The sequence below is a fragment of the Nematolebias whitei genome, chromosome 16 (genome assembly GCF_014905685.2).
Source record: "Nematolebias whitei isolate Nwh7 chromosome 16, NemWhi1, whole genome shotgun sequence".
NCBI lineage: Eukaryota > Metazoa > Chordata > Actinopteri > Cyprinodontiformes > Rivulidae > Nematolebias > Nematolebias whitei.
In genome coordinates this window covers 10,989,625-11,005,005 of record NC_056513.1, presented here as the reverse complement: position 1 = coordinate 11,005,005, position 15,381 = coordinate 10,989,625, and the positions used below count along the sequence as shown (strand labels likewise).

The following is a 15,381-nucleotide window of genomic DNA, read 5'->3' as shown; positions in this document are numbered from 1 at the left end:
GATGGATGGATGGATGGATGGATGGATGGATGGATGGATGGATGGATGGATGGATGGATGGATGGATGGATGGATGGATGGATGGATGGATGGATGGACTATACTTACATAGTCAACCAGGCTACTCAAAGTGCATTGCAACACAATCTGTGCCCTCATTTACCCATCCACACCAAACTCTACCTCTTCTTCTTTTGGCTTTTCCTTCATCAGTGGTCTCCACAGCGAGTCATCCTCCTCCATCTCACTCTGTCCTTTGCATCCTCTGTCCTCACTCCAGCTACCTCCATGTCCTCTCAACTGCATCCATATATCTCCTCTTTGTCTTTTTCCTGGCAGCTGCATTTCTAACATCCGTCTACCAATATCCCCACTGTCCTTCCTCTGGACATGTCCAAACCATCTCAGTCTGGCCTCTCCAGTTGTTCAACCTGTGCTGTACCTCTGATGATCTCATTCCTAATCGTATCCATCCTTGTTACTCCTGGGAAGAACCTCAACATCTTCATTTCTGCCACTTCCAGTTCTTTCTCCTGTCTTTTTGTCCATGCCACTGTTTCTAGACCATACAACATAGCTGGTCTCACCATTGCCTTGTAAACCATCCACACCAAACTCTATCACATCTGTACAAAGACTATGTTGATAAAACAATCTGTAGTATCTAATCAGGGCTTTTAGATTGTGTTCATACACTGATGAGACACATCAGAGGGGGTTCAGTGGGACACTTGAACATGTGACTGCTTATTGGTGGAATCAAACCTCTGTCTCTTTGGAGGACGACTGCTTTAACCACTGAGCCAAAGCCACTCCTATAAGTGGTGATATAAGTTGTTAGCTCATTCCCCGCTTCTCTAGTTTGAGCTGAAGAGTCTTTTGGGAATTGGACACTATCCTTTAATGTGACAGTCACGTGTCAGTTGAAGTCGACGCAGCATATGATCACGTATTTGAATGATTTTTAATTTGTCTCATCAAGTTGACAGATTCTAAACTTTTGTTTTATTTTATTTCTTCCCAACTTACATTTCAGGTACTCTTATTATAATTCAGTATTAGTATTGAATTTGCCAGGGTTGTATATTTTGAGAAATACACAGTTTGGCCCTGTCTCTATCTTCACCAGCCTTCTGCCTACAAGTGCTCACAACTAACTATTTATACTTTTAATATTTTTAGCTTGCTTACATTAACGGACCACTAATTCTGCACTGCTAATATTTAATACATCATTCCAGATAGCCAGCTCTGTGAAATCCACCAGGGAAACTTTACAGGACTGGCTTCTATGTTTGTTTAAATTAAACTGTAGCTGTCTTCGTCTGTCATTTATAGAACGTCTGTTGTGATATAGTGCAGAATGAGTTCAAGGACAGAGGCACTTTGTCATGTCAGGGACTTGTTTTGTTTCCAATCTTTTTTATTGTATAAATATATTCGGACAGGATGAATTAATCAACTTTTACTGAAAGGGGTTAACGTTAATGCAAACAATGTCTCGTTGAAATTTATGTCTTTAATTTGTGGAAGTGTCTTTAAGCTCAAAAACTGCTTATTTAAAGTGATGTGACCAAAACCCAGACTTTCCTGTTATCTGTATCACGATGACGAGCTCTGAGCTCCGATTATGTTAAATATTTCAGCTGTTCTCAGAAGAAAGGCCTCACAGAGGAAGTCACAAGTTTCCCTATTTCTTGGCGTACTTGTTGCTCCGCCCTATAAGTCGCATAAGTCCATATTTGTCTAATAAAGTGGGAAAATCCATAATATGTCGCTTCGCTGTATACTTCGCTTCTATTATGCGTCACCGCTGACAGCCCAAAAATGTGGACCAAACCCAGAAATGTGGACCAGTGTTGTGCCAAAAAAATTGATGGGCTGCCAAATGGCGACCGCGGGAGCGTGTACAGGAGGACTTTAACAAGAATTTAACAAGATTAACACTTAAAGTCAATTATTTGTTTGCTTGAAATTATAGCAAATGTGTGTCTTTGTCTCTATCATTTGTTTAATAAATGCACTTTAATGGTCAAATTAGCTGCATTTCGCCGGGGCGGTACAGCTGTTTTGACGGTTCCAAGCAATGAGCCAAATGAAGGTTGGGATTGTATGGCAGGCCGACTGAGTCATTAATAGCTGGTGAAGATTCTCAGTCATCAGGACATGGTAAATTAAAAAAATAAGTTCAAGAAAAAAAAACAATAAAGTATAAAGTAAAGTATAATAAATAAAGTCCAGTTGTTTTTGTCTTGAACTTTTTTGAATTTGTCATTATAGCCATGTTTACATATTACATGATACAACAGCATGCTGTATTTTTGTTACTATTCTGCTGCTGAAAATGGTACTGCTCATTTTTTTCCAGCCAGAATGAATGAAAACGGTCATATCTCTGCCAAAAAAATGGTTTATGAATATGGGAAAAATCCATAAAGATGTCGTTTCGGCTTGTAAGTCACAGCGCATGTAAATTATGCAAAAAAACTGCAACTTATACAAAGAAAAATATGGTACTTTATGAGAAAACTCAGAATTTTTATACATTCATTAACAAAAAGGTGTTTGAGCAGTCTTAACTCAAGCAAGTAACATAAATTAAGAAGAATATCAAAAGATATTATAAGAAATGGGAAAAAACAAAAAACAAACTCACCAAGCATGACACGGGTTTTACGTTACAAGTGTTGTTCAACCAGTAACTCCCAGTGGTGGCTGGAGAGAGCTGTCTGAACTAATCCCTCACACAGCTCGGTGCTAGATAAGTTCCTGTGGTTTAACGAGGTGCTACCAGCATGAGCATTTGGATAATTTGATTTTCCAGCACGGGCGGTATCAGAGTTGTTTGTTATTATGTTTTCAAAGAACATTATGTTGCCCAGTTTAACTGAATAGTTATATTAGTTCTGTACAGTAGATTAAACATAAACAGATTTATTTATTTGTTTTCAGCTGAAATTCAATGTATTATTAACAAAGGTCTCAATACACCCAAATATTTATATATTTTATATGTTTAAATGCACAGCAAATTAAAAGCACTAGACCCATTAAACATGGTTCTGATACAAAGTAAAATTAAGTATGACCTTTTTACGTTCACAGAATATAAAAAGCACTGAAAATCCCAGAATAAATAGGTTATTGTTTAGGATTTATTGGATGGAGATCACAACATACTTAGTATTTTGTTGTAGGATCATTTCTATAAAGCTCAGATTATGTTTTAAAGCTGTTATTTATAAGTTACAGTTTGAATGATTATTGATATAAAGAAGCTGAAAATCTCGCTATCGCTTCTAATTATCATGCCGCTTATACTTTTGAGCCATTTTAGCCTCATAAACGACAAAGAGACAAGGTTTATAATGGTTCAAACTCACAATTAGACAGAGATATTGAATGGGTGAAAAATATTTTTGCCTTGAATCGTTATTTTATCATAATAAAACTGGTATATTGCTGCAAAACTGCAATAAAACCTTGCTCAAGAACAAACATGAGTTATATTTTGGTATGGATGAGCTGCCAATGGCACGGTAATAATCGCAGACCTCTGTTGTTTTCAGGTGCACCTCTCATATTTGTGTTGCCATGGATCACAGTGAAAAACCTGTACGAGAACGAAGAGTGAGTACGAGTGACATTAAAGATATTTTAGGAACAGATGTTCTCGTTTCAGATGATGAATATATTTACGCTCACTGTGCAGAATCTCAGTGAACTGCATTGTAATATCTGTGTGTGTGTTTAGGTGCTGGGAGAGGAATATTAACATGGGATATTGGTGGATTATCCGCTCCCCTATACTGTTTGCTTATCTGGTAAGACAGTACGAGTCAATCTGTCGCTCTGTTTCGACTTCATTTCCTTTGCAAGTTTAGCCTACAAGTAACTATTGGTAAAGAATGTTGTAAAACTATTTTTTAACAATATAATTAAATGGTTTTCATTTTTAAGAAACGCAGTCAGCAAAAAAAAAAAACACTGGAGAAATTAATTTCCTGTGAAAATGCAGTGTGAATGCTTGTTGCAGAAGAACTTGCTGAGAAATAGCTGAAATTAGCTAAAAAAACATGCTGCAAAGTAGCTGAAATGGAAGAACAAGCAGAAGAAAGCAGAATAACGCATACTTGCTGAAATAGGTTTAAATAAGCAGAAATTAGCACTAAATTTTGGAAAGCAGCTAAATAAAGTCGAAAGAGCTGAAATGTGGAATTGGCTGAAAAAGCTAAATTTAACATTAAAACATCTAAATAGTAGCTGAAATAGCAGAAATAACTGAAACAAAAAGAAATAGGCTAAAAGGAGCATAACAAGCTGAAATTAGCAGAAAGAAATTAATCAGGCTTAAAGTAGCAGAAATTACCATTAAAAACTTAAGTTTATCTGAAAACGGCAGAAATGAACTAAAAATGCTAATAAAGGTAGCTTAAAAGGTAGAACAAGCTTAAATTATCAGAAGAAAGCAGAAAGAACATTTTTGCCCACTTAGGCCGAAAGAAGCAGAAATAAGCACAAAAAAGTGGAAATTATCTGAAAATAGCTAAACTTAGCAATAAAGAGCTGAAAAGTAGCTAAAATAGCAGAAAGAAGCATACATTACCAGAAGGAAGTTGAGAGAGCACAGTTTTGCTGAATTAGAAAGCAAAAAGTTGAAATGAGTGCAAAAAATGTGGAATTATCTGAAAAAGTTCAAATTAGCATAAAACTGTTAAATAGTAGCTGAAATAGTAGAAAAGGCTGAAACTTGCAGAAATAAGCTGAAAGGAGCATAACAAGCTGAAATTAGCAGAAAGAAGTAAGAATAAGCCAAAAATGCTGTGGTTAGCTGAAATAATCTGAAAGGAGCACAAAACAGCTAAAAACAACAGCTGAATGTAGCTGAAAAAGTTTAAATTTGCATAAGGAAGCTGATCGAAGCTGAACCAGAACAAAAAGTGAAAGAAAGAGTAAAAGTTTGCAAACAGATCTAAAGATCTGAAGGATGTAAAATGAGCTCAATTTATTTTCTATGAGAAAAAAAAAAATGGCCGAAAAGGCTAAATATCTCAAAAAGCTAAAGTTGCACCAATACCAAAGTCATAGCAGGAGTGTCCTGAAAGAGCTGAACGTTTTGATTTAGGATTTGTTGAAATAGCTTGAAAACTGCGGGATGAGAATCTCGCTTAAAAATGTACGGAAGAACAATAGCGTGAATGCTTCATAAATATTCATGCAATAAAGAAATAAAATCCCACAATGCAAAACAACATCTTCACATTTAGAACCAGTGCTGATATTCTAAAGCAGGAACCAAACTGGACCTATTGCCAGTTCTCTCTTAAAGCTTAAAATATAGAATCTTCTCATAAATTACACTTAAAAATGCATTTCTGATTAAATCCATAAAGAAAATATTCGGTATTTTAAAAGACTTTTCAAATCTATTTACGACGTGTTACAGCCAAAAATGGTGTCACATAAAAAAAAAATTTAAAACATGTGAAAAACAACCTTTAGACTAGTCTGTAGAATTTCACATTAACACAAAGAAACCGTCAGTTGTGTGACCCACAAAGGGAATTGGTGGTGCAATGCTCCTCAGTAATCTACACGGTTGTGCACATTGTTGTTGTTTGAATTTGACAATGAACTTTTGTTAATGTCATTTGTGTTTCTTTGCTTGTTATTGACTTTTACATTTCCTGGTTTTGCCTTAGTTCCCCTCCCTTGACCCTGCAAGTATCTGTTGGTGCTTGCCAGGACAGCACTGTAAATAAGAGTTTGTTCTTAGTGTTCATGCCTGGTTAAATAACGGTGAAATCTCCAAAAAGCTGTTCAATCCTATTTTGATTTTTACAGGCTCACTGCTTAAATACAGTCAAACAAATCGGAACTCAAAAAACCTAATATGAAAGGTAATAAATTCACACATACTGTATGTGGCTAACCAACTAACTCATGATACAGAGTTTGGTGCAGTGCATTCCTGTGTCACACTTTTGCAAACACACACATAGGCTGCGTTGGGATTGTGCACTCATTCACTCTAAAAAGTGCTCTATGTAGTGAGTCTGACTTTTTGTAGAGATGTTCAAAATGAGCGACACGGTGGCACAGCTGGTAGAGCTGTTGCCTCTCAGTGAGAAGGTCGCCAGTTCAAATCCCGTTCTGGGTGGAGTTTGCGTGTTCTCTTTGTGCATGCGTGGGTTGGTAACTGATTGGCTGATTGGTAACTGTAAATTGTCCCTAGGTGAGAGTGAGAGAATGAATGGTTGTTTGTCTCTTATGTGTCCCTGCAATGGACTGGAGACATGTCCAGGGTGTCCCCCGCCTCTTGCACAGTGATGGCTGGACATGGGCATCAGTGACCTCCTCGACCCAAAAGGGAAGCAGATAAAGATAATGGATGGATGTTCAAAATTTGAACTGTCATTTTTTTATCCACTATATAATGCCCTATAAACTCATCATATGGTTTAGTAAAAATAGTGCACAGGAGACCATAATGCATTGCAGTCTGAGCTGGCACAGCAGGGTAATCTAGGCTAATGCTAGCATATGCAGCTCACAATTGTGATATTTCCATTTTGTTGAAAATGCACATAATTATCTTGACATCTCTAACATGAAGTGGCTCATCTTCTCCTGTGTCTGAGATAGGGGGGGGGGGGGGGGGGGGGAATTCCTACAAAAATGTGAATTAAAACTATACAATTATACAAACATTCCTTCAAATGAAGAAGTCCCCTCTCTATGTGACACATTCATTCTAAAATACATCCATACGTTAGAGCAGCCATTTCTAACCCGAACCCGGAGCCCGGCCCCGCCCAACCCAGATTCAGTCCGGGCCGGGCCATAATAATGTGCTTAATGTGTGGGCCGGGTCGGTGTCGGGCTTTTTATTGCACTAGGGATGTGTGCGGCTGACGATCCAATTATATGCAAACATGGCTTGCCATACAACGCCTGCCGCACGTGGCCATTTCACCGCACGCTGACCGGCCGGCTGAAAGACGTAAAAAGTTCCGTTATGCTTCAGATGGATTACTGCCAACAATCCATCAGACCAAATGGACGTTCGTTCAGCCGCTGCATTCAGCGGACGCGCGCGGCCGACGACCCAAACAGGTGAGATCCCAAAAGATCCGACACGTCAGAGCAGGTTTCAGTACAGGCAGAAGCAGGGGAAGCATTTAATGCACTTTGATGGCTCTTCAGCTCTGATCTTCTGCCCCCTTTACTCAGCCGCACGCGTCTGCCAACTATAATAGTCGGTGGTATAAGCAATAAAAGCTTAATTAAAAATGTTGTGGTTTTTTTTCAGGTTTAGACCTGTAATTACTGTTAATTCGTTGGATCGGGTGGGGTTCGGAGATGATGGCTGCGGGCTGGGGCTGGGTCGGTTCGGATTATTTGGACCCGAGTGCACCTCTACCCTGGACAGGTCTCCAGTCCATCACAGAGCCACATAGAGACAAACGAGAAAACTCCACCCAGAAATATTGCTACAGCCCCCTGGCCGGGATTTGAACCGGGGCAACCTTCTAGCTGAGAGGTGGCAGCTCTACCAACTGTGCCACCGTGCTGCATCTTTCTACAATCTGATTTCAAAATGTTGTTCCTTGTCATTACAGAAGGAACAAAAAGTTTACTCTGCAGTTACGTTTGGGTCGATGTTCCTTTCTTACTCCCAGTTTGCAAAATATGAACACAATTTACCTTTAAAATGCTCAACATAACATTAAATACAGCATTTTATATTGGCTTTATTGTCAAAAAAGTAGTTCTAAACTATAAAAGTCTAAATGTGAATCAGTTTTAAGCAATTATATGAAGCAGCTTTTCAAACAGTATAATGTGGTGTGGCTTGTTTTATTTATTTGCAATCAAACACTACAACTCTTAGACCAGCTGTTCTGTGCAGAAATAATTAGTTATATGAATCTATAATATTGAATGTTCCAGTGTTGTTGCAGCTACAGTTGTGTAAAAAATATACAGTGCAACCAAATGTGCAACAGTTACGTGTAAATACATTTTGTCAGCTATTTGGAGACAGATGATGACAGTTGAATTTTCTTAGCAAAGAACCAGTTACATTATGTGGTGCATGTTCTCACATTCATGCATGTATTCCATCATATTTTGTTAGATTTGTTTATGCAACACCTGACTGTGAACATTCGGTGCACATGTAGAACGTGGCGGTGCACCAAAACACCAGGCTGTCCTATTAAACGGTGGCCACGTTGTGTTAGTTCAAACGTTTCAGTCACAGCCAAAGTGAGCTGAGGAATTTCTTCCTGGATATTTTTTTTGCTTGTTTCTGTCGAGACAAACATTAAAGATGAATATGCTTAAAAATCAGAAGTGCACATTAACTGCAGAACCTTTTCCACCTTATTCAAAAGCACACATGTATGCACACACAAATATGGAAATGCATGCCTACGTCCAGCAATATGCATACATTTCCTCAGGGGTGTAACTTGTGCAGTCTGCATGGAAATAACCTTTCACTTTAATCGCAAAAACACAATTGTTACACAATTCTAAACAGACTTGAAGTCTTACGTGAGCTAACAATAATTCTAACTCGATTAGGAAGCTTACTGTGTGTGAGTGAGTCCAAACACTCCCATTCACACCAACACATCTGTGATGACAACATTTACACTTGACCAAACATGGAGCTCCAATAACCTGAGTGCTGTAATGAATAATATGTGCTGTCATCTGAGAGGGGTCTGTATTAGATCATGCTCTGTGTGTGTGTGTGTGTGTGTGTGGGGGGGGGGGGGGGGGGGGTAAAGAGTACTTGTACTACTTGGTTTTGGATGTATTAGAACCCACAAATTAGCCTTAATTGGGGACTTCCTATAAGGTAACCACCTATTATTATCCACCTGACAAGGGTTTCTTAACTTTATATCTTATTCTTCCATCAACTTTAATGTGGTCTGAACCACAAAGTGTTCTTCCACAAAAGTTGTATCAAAATGACTGGCTTGGCACCATGATGTGTGTCATGACTTTTATTGGCATTTCAAGTTACAATTATAAAATACAACGTAATTTGCAAACAAAGATGCCATTTTTATTAGGTTTTTTTCATAGTCTTGGGTTGCAAATCAAATATCCAAGATGGCCACCTGAGCTAAAAAGGAAAAATAATGTAAATCTGCCACTTATATACATACATACATACATACATACATACATACATACATACATACATACATACATACATACATGCATACATATATACATACATACATACAAACATACATACAAACATACATACATACATACATACATACATACATACATACATACATACATACATACATACATACATACATACATACATACATACATACATACATACATACATACATACATTGGTCTCATTGAGTCATGAGAACACATTTTCAAGAGAGACCTGTTTGGGAGGAGACGATAGGGGTTAAGGACCTTGTTCAAGGGCCCAGAGGTAAATGAGGGTGGAGGCAGGTGTGGGTGTTTTACCTTTTCCACCCACATTTTGATGTTGTCTGTGTTGATGAACCTGCGACTTTCCAATCACAGGCCCATCTTCTCTAATCTCTGCTCCACCACTTCCCTAATAATGAATATAAAACATAATGAATATAACAATGAATCAAAACAAATTCAAGATGGCCACCATAGTTTAAAAGAAAAAAAAGATCAACTTCATTGATATTTTGCTATTTTAAGCTGAAACTTGGTATAGTGGTAGCTGAGGGATAACCCAACACACATTACTGTCAATCAAAGTTTTAAAATGGCTGCCACGTGGCAGTCTCCATCAAAGTTTCTCCAGGGACTTTCTAGTTTTTCTAAATACAAGTCTTTCTCCTTTTATTTCCAGATTAACTTCTTCATCTTCATCAGGATAATTAAAATCTTGATGTCTAAGCTCAGAGCTCATCAGATGAGATACACCGACTACAAATTCAGGTGAGGGGAACCAGTGATGTGTAGAAAAGTGGCCATGGAGATCGTACGAAGTGTTTTGGTTTTTTTTTTATGAACGATTAAGAAATAAATGTAAACACCTTTTGATTCATCTAACTTGTGTTGCTTCTCATGCTGTGTGTTTGTGTGCAGTTTATTTCTTGTTATATAAAATGTCTCACACGCTGCACTGCTGATAGATCAGATATTGGATCTAAAGAATAAAGTATGGCAGTATATATTTGTATTCAGTGACTGACTTTTTTTAATTTTATTATCATTTTGAAACTTTTTACTTTTTTCTCCTCTGATCCAGACTGGCAAAGTCCACGCTGACTCTCATCCCTCTGCTCGGCATTCATGCCATCCTCTTCACCTTCGTCATTGATGAGTCTGTCCCTAAAGGCTCGATGCTTCGCCTCATTCGCCTCTTCTGTGACCTCCTATTCAACTCCTTCCAGGTCTGAGCTCAATGTCATAAGAAACCTTCACAAATATGCATTTATATTTTTTCTTGATCATTTAGCTGCTTCTTTGGAATCCAGCTTCAAGTAAAGCTTCAGATGTAAATCAAACATCTTATAATTGCACTGCTATCATAATGAAAGATGGCGTAGGGACCAAGTTGGAAAAATGATGCTAAGAAAATCTGAGATTCATTAAACCATGCACAAGCATGATTCTGTGCTCCTTTCTCTCATACATCCTGACAAACATGGAGCTGAGCACACATGAGACACCTCCCCTGACACGCCTCCTTTTAAATATACACATATGTCCTGCAATGAGTGATTCACCTCACTGCACAAGGAAAACTAAATGTCTAGTTCTAAAACATAGAACTGTCTAGACGCTGGAAAATTAGGAATTTCAAGGAATAAGTCATTTCGTTTGTCATTGTTTTTGTGTTTTTATGTTTATATTTTTGGTGCTATTAATTACTTCTTCTTCTTTTTTTTTAAATTACTGCCTTGATCTTATTGTTAAGCACTTTGGTAACAGGTGTCGTCTTAAATGTGCTTTATAAATTAATTTGACTTGACTTGATCACTTCCTGTACACAAACTACACAGTTTAATTGTTGATTCTTTTTTTTTTTTTTTACACTACCATATATTATTTTTTTTTGGCTTTTATTTAAGAAAAATAATTCCAAAAGATTATACAAAAAACATTTAAATACAATCAGTCCTGCACCACTAGTTGGCAAGAATATCCGCAATTACAATTACAATTTAAATAATCAATAGTTTACAGCACGTGGTTAATTTAATGTTGTCAATATTAGAATAAATCAAGACAGGCATAGACAAAAAGGAAACACTGCTCCATTGTTGTAGTTGTTTCGAGGGCATGACTAATAGAGCAGATGTGTGAACGGTACTGTTTCTGATAAGCTCTGTATCCCCCGTCTACACGGAGACATTGAATAAAGAATGTTTTTACCCTTACTTTGAAACTCGTTTTTTAAAATGTCTCAATTTTCCACATTCAAAAAAAGAAAAATATTATAGAAGCAGCAGAAAATCTCACTTCTCAAAATTCTTAAAGTCTAGACTGGACTATAATGAAGCTGGATGAACAATATAATATAAATATGGAAACATTATTATTAGACACCAAGACACAAGCAAATTTAATTTAGCAAATTGTATTTAATTTTACCTACATTGATTAGTGGTAAGCAGTCATTGTCAGACAATCTGATGCACATGAATGAAAGAAAATGTTCTGTACGCTAACAGCAATTTTACTGCAGTGTTTTTATTATTTTATTTCCACGGTGATAGCACAATGCACTATATGATATTTTTTATTAGCAGTAGAAGTACTATTTATTATACAACAACAATAGATGAGAAAAGTAAATGAGGACTTGCAGATTTGTGTGGCAGTGTCATGTGACTAAACAATGAAACTGTCCTTAGGTGAATAAAACATTTTTGTTCCATCAATTGATCAGAAAAATGTAATTATTAAACTCGCACTGATTCAAGAAAATGCAGAAAATGACTAATTCATCTGCTTTCCTCCACTGCTGGTGTTTTCAATATCATTAGTGCAGTTTGTGCACAGTTGTAATGACAATATGACATTTTGTAAAAAAAATATTGTAGCTTCGTAAGGCACAGCATAACTACTTTGATAAACTAAACTTATCTGATGAATAATTTCAGTAAAATATTCAGTCATGGTGGCTTTTTGAGGCACTTTCTCCAGAGGCGTTTGAATGAAACCGTAAAAAAAAAAAAAAACTCTAAAAAATGACCAAAACGCTGTTGCTTCTGTAAAATGATCAATACCGTTATGTGTTTTATTGTGCTAACATCTAGATATTTGTCAAAGTTGATGAAACTTTTTTTAACTTCAATATACAACTTTCATTTTAGGGCCTACTCGTTGCCATCTTGTACTGCTTTGTCAACAAAGAGGTGAGTTTGTTTTGCTTTTGTGCCAAACAGTAAATGTAATCTTGACGTTCGTCGCAGGATGGATTTTGACATTTAAGATTTTTTTTGCCAACATGTTTCTTTTATTTCCCTTTTTGAGCTTTGATCTCGGACAAACACAACAATAGCCATCTGTGACATTTAACTCTTTCATGATGTCATGGTTTAATCCAGGGTGCAGACAGATTCAAATGCAAACCTTCAAAAAAATAAAAAAGGGCAATTCAGTTTACAGCTAAATGAACACGCTAATGTAGAAGCAAAACCAATTGCAAAACTAGTTGAGAAACAACACAAGGGTGGAGCAAGACTGGCTAATTGAATGAGTACCGTACTTTTTGCTGTACATGTCGCACCGCTGTATAAGTTGCATCAGTCCAAATATGTGTAATAACGTGGAAAAAAAACATAAATACATCGCTTCGCCATATCTATTATGCGTCACCGCTGATCATCTGGAAATGTGGGCCAGTGTTGTGCCAAAAATCAATTCGCTGCCAAATGGCAGCTGCGGGAGCGTGCACGGGAGGACTTTTCCAAGTATTTAACAAGGTTAACACTTAAAAACAATTATTTGTTTGTTCGACATTATAGTAAAGGTGTGTCTCAGTTGAACTTTTCCTTAATAAATGCACTTTAATGGTCAAATCAGATGCATTTCGTCTGGGCAGTGCGGCGAAATGCATCTGATTTGCCGTTTGCTCCAGGAGTTCCAGAGCAAAACAAAAGTTGCTCTGTATGGCAAGCCAAGTGTCTCATTAATAGCCACTTCTACCTTTATTGAGACACTTGGCTTGCCATATTGCTCAAGCGCCCTCTAGCGGCTGAAAATGGTAGTGTTCAATATTTTCCATGTCAGAATGAATGAAATCATCAGATCTCAGCCAAAAATTGGGTTATAAATATGGGAAAAAACATCAATATGTCACTTCACTGTATAAGTCGCAGGGCATGCTAATTTATGCAAAAAGGTGTGACTTATACAGTGGAAAAATATGGTAATGCCAAACTAAGTAAAAATACAAAAAAACAAACAAAATATTGAACTTAAGTAACAAACACATGTACAGAGACAGCAAGGGTGAGGTGTGAGTGGGTGGGGCAGGGGTCGAAACAGAAAAGCAGAAATTACAGGAACAGAACAAAAACACAGTAAACACAGGTGGGTTGTAGTAAACATCCATCCGTTATCTTTTATGCTCTTCTTCATTTTTGGGTCACTGGTGTCCATACCCAGCTATTACTGTGCGAGAGGCGGGGGACACCCTGGACAGGTCGCAAGTCCATCATAGGGTAAACTGAACACAATAATTAAAACCCTTTCATCAAAACCAAAGATGGTGAATAACCAACAAAAAACACAGAGCCTGATACATTCAGTCCATGGCAACACTCCTCCATTATTAAAGTGCTTTAAGTCGTGTTTAGTGTTCATCACTGTGATCTGTTTTCCTGTTGCTTTTCGTTCATCGTCTCAGGTGCAGTCTGAGATGCTGAAAAAGTGGAAGCGGTGGAAACTGGGAAAGGACATCGACGAGGAGTACCGCCACACCCACAGCCACACGCCCCACATTAAGAGCGGCAGCGTCACCACCGGCAATCTACCTGACATCCATGACAACAACGCGAGCGACGCAAGCAGTGACTCACCTCGCCTCAACAAAGCCCACTGCCACCCGTCCTGCTCTGCCACCCCCAAAGAGAACCGCAGACTGGTGGTCCTGTACAGCAATGGAACGGAGAAAGGCTGCGCTGCCAAGAACAGACACACCCTGCAGTTCTCTTTACGACCTCAACGAGGCAGCACTGCGGCAGAGGATCTCTGTATGGAGGAACGTGTCCAGTACCGCTCGTACGTGCAGGAAGGAGAGGAGACCATCATCTGAATGGACTCTTCATCACAATGCACTGCAACATTTAAAGATCAGCTTAAACCGCACATCAGCAATACAGCCATCATGTTCAAAATGATATTTCTTTGTTTTAGGAGACTTGAAATTTTAGGAATGATTCCAAGAATATTAAGAACCAGCTTCATTGGTTTTCCAGAGGAAGAGTGCTGGATGTGTATTATAAAGTGGACTGACAAAATCATCGCCAAACCTGTGAAATGCTTGGGTTGTGTGTCTGTTTGCAGCAGTGGGTGCTCATTTATGGTACTTATTGGTTTTATGAGACAGAACTACAGCATGCATGACTCTTCATCTTTTGTCTTCGGAGGTTACAGAACAGCAGGACCGACGAATGAATTGACGCGCCTGATGTTGAGAGTAAATGTTAGCCAATCTGCAGCAGCCTCAATGATGATGGGTGCTTTCATCTAAAAAAAAATGTGTTATGCTTAAATAAATGTGGTTTAAAATAACCATTGCCAAAAGATTAATATATTACAGATTTTACATGGTTTCTGTTTTGCATTAAATCCATTTCTTCAAGGCTTGACTATAGTTTTCTACTAACATCGTGCTTCTATCTGCTTTTAAACATGTTTCTAAAAATGTGAGTGGAGAGAAACAGGTAAAGATATTCAGGTTATTATATAGTACATGCAATAGTCATTGTACTTATACTTTATCCCAAGAGATTAATTTATAGTTTACTCATCCAAATACCAAATAACGATCCATACAAAAATTCTGTCCTAATGGGAAAACAATGAATTTAATTTATTTGGGTTAAATCAATTTCCATAAACCAGCAAACTGTTTTTTCATTGTTTTGTTTTTATAATTGATCATGACATGCAATACACTCAAGGGATGTCCCAAACCAGATTTTTTTTTGTCCCCATCACCAGTCAAAGTTGTACTTGTATGTTTTTACAGCACAGACTAGCAGAGTGAAACAGGGAAGAAAAGTCCTCGTATTTTTTCCCCCGCTTGCGCATACGGTACAAAAAGGAAAAGTACATTTTAAAAATGGTTAAGGTTTTTGTGCATGCAGCGCAATATCTTTGATGATCAAC

General features: G+C 37.7%; 1 protein-coding gene across 1 annotated transcript in view; it reads left to right on the top strand.

Moving 5' to 3' along the window:
• The window catches only part of gcgrb (glucagon receptor b), a 23,906-nt gene extending 9,449 nt beyond the window's left edge, over positions 1-14,457 (top strand). Inside the window, exons 8-13 of the mRNA XM_037690182.1 lie at positions 3,570-3,630; positions 3,755-3,824; positions 9,881-9,969; positions 10,283-10,427; positions 12,357-12,398; positions 13,895-14,457. Of these exons, the coding sequence (XP_037546110.1) occupies positions 3,570-3,630; positions 3,755-3,824; positions 9,881-9,969; positions 10,283-10,427; positions 12,357-12,398; positions 13,895-14,302 (815 nt within the window). The 3' untranslated portion in view covers positions 14,303-14,457. The remainder of the gene's footprint in view (positions 1-3,569; positions 3,631-3,754; positions 3,825-9,880; positions 9,970-10,282; positions 10,428-12,356; positions 12,399-13,894) is intronic.
• Positions 14,458-15,381: the final 924 nt, after the last annotated feature.